Source organism: Terrapene carolina, unplaced genomic scaffold (assembly GCF_002925995.2).
Source record: "Terrapene carolina triunguis isolate 2854851 unplaced genomic scaffold, T_m_triunguis-2.0 Scaffold500, whole genome shotgun sequence".
In the NCBI taxonomy this organism is placed as follows: domain Eukaryota; kingdom Metazoa; phylum Chordata; order Testudines; family Emydidae; genus Terrapene; species Terrapene triunguis.
Genome location: NW_020664851.1, coordinates 2,517 through 6,135, shown reverse-complemented (window position 1 = coordinate 6,135; position 3,619 = coordinate 2,517). Strand labels below are relative to the sequence as shown.

General features: G+C 64.5%; 1 protein-coding gene across 1 annotated transcript in view; it reads right to left on the bottom strand.

The window, feature by feature from the left end:
- Positions 1-3,047: 3,047 nt before the first annotated feature.
- LOC112117498 (immunoglobulin superfamily member 1-like) overlaps positions 3,048-3,619 on the bottom strand; it is a gene marked incomplete at its 5' end in the record, with an annotated part of 2,164 nt that continues 1,592 nt past the window's right edge. Inside the window, one exon of the mRNA XM_026658684.1 lies at positions 3,048-3,069. Coding sequence (XP_026514469.1) covers positions 3,048-3,069 — 22 coding nt within the window. The remainder of the gene's footprint in view (positions 3,070-3,619) is intronic.

Sequence of the window (3,619 nt, the reverse complement as noted above, 5' to 3'; positions counted from 1 at the left end):
CCCCTCCCAGAGCCAGGAGAGAACCCAGGAGTCCTGGCTCCCAGCCCCCCCACTCTAACCATTAGACCCCACTCCCCTCTCAGAGCTGGGGAGAGAACCCAGGAGTCCTGGCTCCCAGCTCTAACCACCAGCCCCCACTCCCCTCCCAGAGACAGGGAGAGAACCCAGGAGTCCTGGCTCCCAGCTCTAACCACTAGACCCCACTTCCCTCTCAGAGCCAGGGAGAGAACCCAGGAGTCCTGGCTCCCAGCCCCCCTGCTCTAACCCACTACAGCTTCCCCATTTTCTATCTGCTGCCCCCCATCCTCCCTCACCGTTGCGTCGAACACAAGCAGGGTGAGATTCATGCAGCTCCTCAGGGCAATTCCCCATTCGCCCACGTCCAGCACAGAGGGGTGAGGCCCGCTGGGCGGGTAGGTGGCGATCGCCGTGTTCTGGGGGGGACAGAGATGGACCCAGTCAGTGGTCAGGGACCTGCTTCCCTCTACATGTCATGGCCACGTGCCCGGGGACAACGGGCTGCCATTCGTGACCTCTCCCTGGAGCCAACGGGGAATCGCTCTCCTCTGGTTGAGGTCTGGGGCGCTCTGACACATAGCCGGGCAGTTCTCTATCCATCCAGTAGGGGGCAGCAGGGACACACACACATACACACACACACACACACACACACTGGGGCGGGGACTTTGGGGAAGGGGTTGGAATGGGGGCAGGAAAAGGGCGGGGCCTCATGGAAGGGGTGGCGTGGAAGCGGGGCCAAGGGGAGAGGCGGGGTCGAGCACCCACGTGAAAGAGGGGAAGTCGGTGCCTATGTACACACACACTCTTTTGTACCGTGTTAGATGCTGCTGCCCCGCGCTCCACCCCAGAGGCAGCTGCATCTCAGTCCTGGGCAAAGGGTTCCCGTATAACCCACCCCTGCCACACACCAGAGTGGCCGCGTCTCATCAGCTCCGTGTTCCGGAAAAGCTCACCCCGTGCATCCATTGCATTTTCTTTTCTCCTTCCCCGGCGTCCAGCGGGAGGTTGATCCGGTGCAAGGGGGTGCTGGTCTCGCATGGGTAGCTGAGCGTCTCCTCCTGCACCGCGGCCACTGCAAGGGGGAACAAGCCCAGGGGTCGCGGGGGGGCCTCAAAAGCGCTCGTGCAGCAGGGAACGGGTTAAGCAAGGCAGGCCAGGGCCCCCACCAGGGACGAGCAGCCAATGGGCATCTCTCCTGATGACACCCCCCCAGCTCAGCTGGCATCTCATTGGCTGCGTGCACGGTCACAGGGCAAGCGACGGGAGCGGGTGGGAGTGAGTGTGCACCAGGCCCGTGCAAAACCTTGTGCACAAGAGAGAATGTGTGCGAAGGCTGAAGGGGAGGCTGCACAGAGTGTCCCCAGCAGCTCTGCCAGTGCCCCTCATTACCGACCCGCAGCCCCCCACTAGCCCAGGCCTGGGCTCCCCGGCGGAGTGTGCGGAGGTGCGTGTGGACGCATGCGGGTACCGAGCTCTGCAGGCCCTGGCCCGACATCCGGGTGCCGAGGCCGGGGAAGGGGGAGAAGCAGCCGGATGGCTGCAGGCTGGCTGGGTGCAGGGTGGGACTCAGCCCGGCTAAGCCGAGGCCCTCATGTGTGTTTCCGTCGCACAGACACGCCTGGGCCCCAGGGCTTTGCTCCGGGGCTCTGCTCCGAGCCGCACTTTCAAACCGCCCGCAGGATTTGCATGAGGTGATGCAGAATGAATCACTTTCCTCTGCCAGGCCGAGCCTTGGGCCCCCCAGAACGGGGGCAGGGAGAGAGAGCTCCTCGAAACAACCCCCCGAGCCAGCCAGTCTCCCCCCACCAGGGCCGGATGGGAGTCGGCGCCCCCTAGAGGGGAAAGGTCTGGTGCCCCATTCCCCACCCCCCTGAGCCAGCCAGTCCCCGCCCAGGGCCGGATGGGAGCCAGAAAGGCCCCGGGTCCCATTCGCCAGAGGCTCCTTCAGCCCCCAGGGTGGGGGTCGGCGATAGATCCTCCCACACACCTGGGGTTGTGGCGGGGGAAGGAGCTATCTGCAGAGGGGCAGGTTGCGAGTCCTGCAGCAGGAAGCGTGGAGCTGCACCCATGTCTGGGGTGGAGCACTGAGCTGGCTGCAAGGGGCTGAGGCCGAGTGGTGCACAACTGGGTGCCAGCAACAGGCAAGGCCCTGGGACATGTTCGGGCTTGAACTGATCATGACCCTGACATCCTGCAGGCCCCGCCCCACGCACCCTGCACCAGAGCTGGGGTGAGAACCCTGGAGTCCTGGCTCCCAGCCCTCCCTTCTCCTCTACCCACTAGACCCCACTCCTGCCCCAGAGCTGGGGATAGGACCCAGGCATCCTGGACCCCACCCCACCCCCCAATCTAACCACTAGACCCCACTCCCGCCCCAGAGCCGGGGATAGAACCCAGGCATCCTGGCTCCCTGGGACTCCACCCAGCCCCCTCTTTGAGGGGACCCCACATCCATTGGGGCCTGCACCCCCCCCCCCCGCAGGTCCGGCAGGGCTGGTGCTTACCCCCGGTCACGCGTGAGCAACCTAGAACCACCAGCCACAACAGCATCGTGGGCCCCATGGTCCCCAGAGCGGCGGGCCCGGGGACGGATTTCGGGGGGGCTCAGGGGGTTTCCTGCTCTGCTCGCAGGAGCTGGGAATGAATGCGAGGTGCGACCTCTTACAGCTGGGCACAGACTAGACTCACTTCCCGTCCCGTGATGACTTACAGTACATACATAGGCTGGAAATTGCATCACTTTCCCCTGGTGGTGGTGTGGGGGGGGCAGTCCAGCCCTGCCTAGAGGAGCGGGCGGGGCTGGCTCGGCTCCTGGCACTTACAAAACAAAAATCACAATCCAGGAAATCCCCCTTTGGGAAAAGGGGAAACTGAGGCACAGGGGAGAGACATTTATTCACTTCCAGAGCTGGGAATAGAACCCAGGAGTCCTGGCTCCCAGCCCCCTGCTCTCACCACTAGACCCCACTCGCCTCCCAGAGCTGGGGAGAGAACCCAGGAGTCCGGCAGAAGCGCTCCCTCATCCGTCAGTTCTGTTTATTGGGGAGGCTGAAGAGGCGGGAGACAGAGCCCAGTGACTGACGCGGGGTCGTTGCCGGCCGGCTGGGCAGTGGGTTTAACGGAGGCTGCTCCGTATTAATGTCCCCTCCTGTCGAGAGACCCCAGGAGGAGCCGCTCCCGGCTGGAGACAAGTACTGGAGCTGGGTGGGCCCGTGGGTCTGACCTGGAGGGCAGGGAGAGGGTGGGATACCGGGCTAGATGGGCACGGGCCCCATGCATTTCATCTCAGGGGCAGGGAGGGGGCGGGAGACCGGGATAGAAGGGATCATTATTCTGCTGTGGGTGGACGATGGTGCGGGTGAGGAGGGGGCCGGGGGGGATACCAAGTTGGACTGGTCCTAGGTGCTATCTGGAGGTGGGTGGGGATGGGGATGGGGAGTGGGGCGGGGATACCAGGCTGGATGGACCCATGGATCTGATTTAAGGGGGCGGGGGTGGGGGCGGGGAGTGGGGTGGGGATAGCGGGGTGGATGGGCCCATGGATCTGATCGGGGGGGGCGGGGGTGGGGAGTGGGGCGGGGATACCGATGTGGATGGG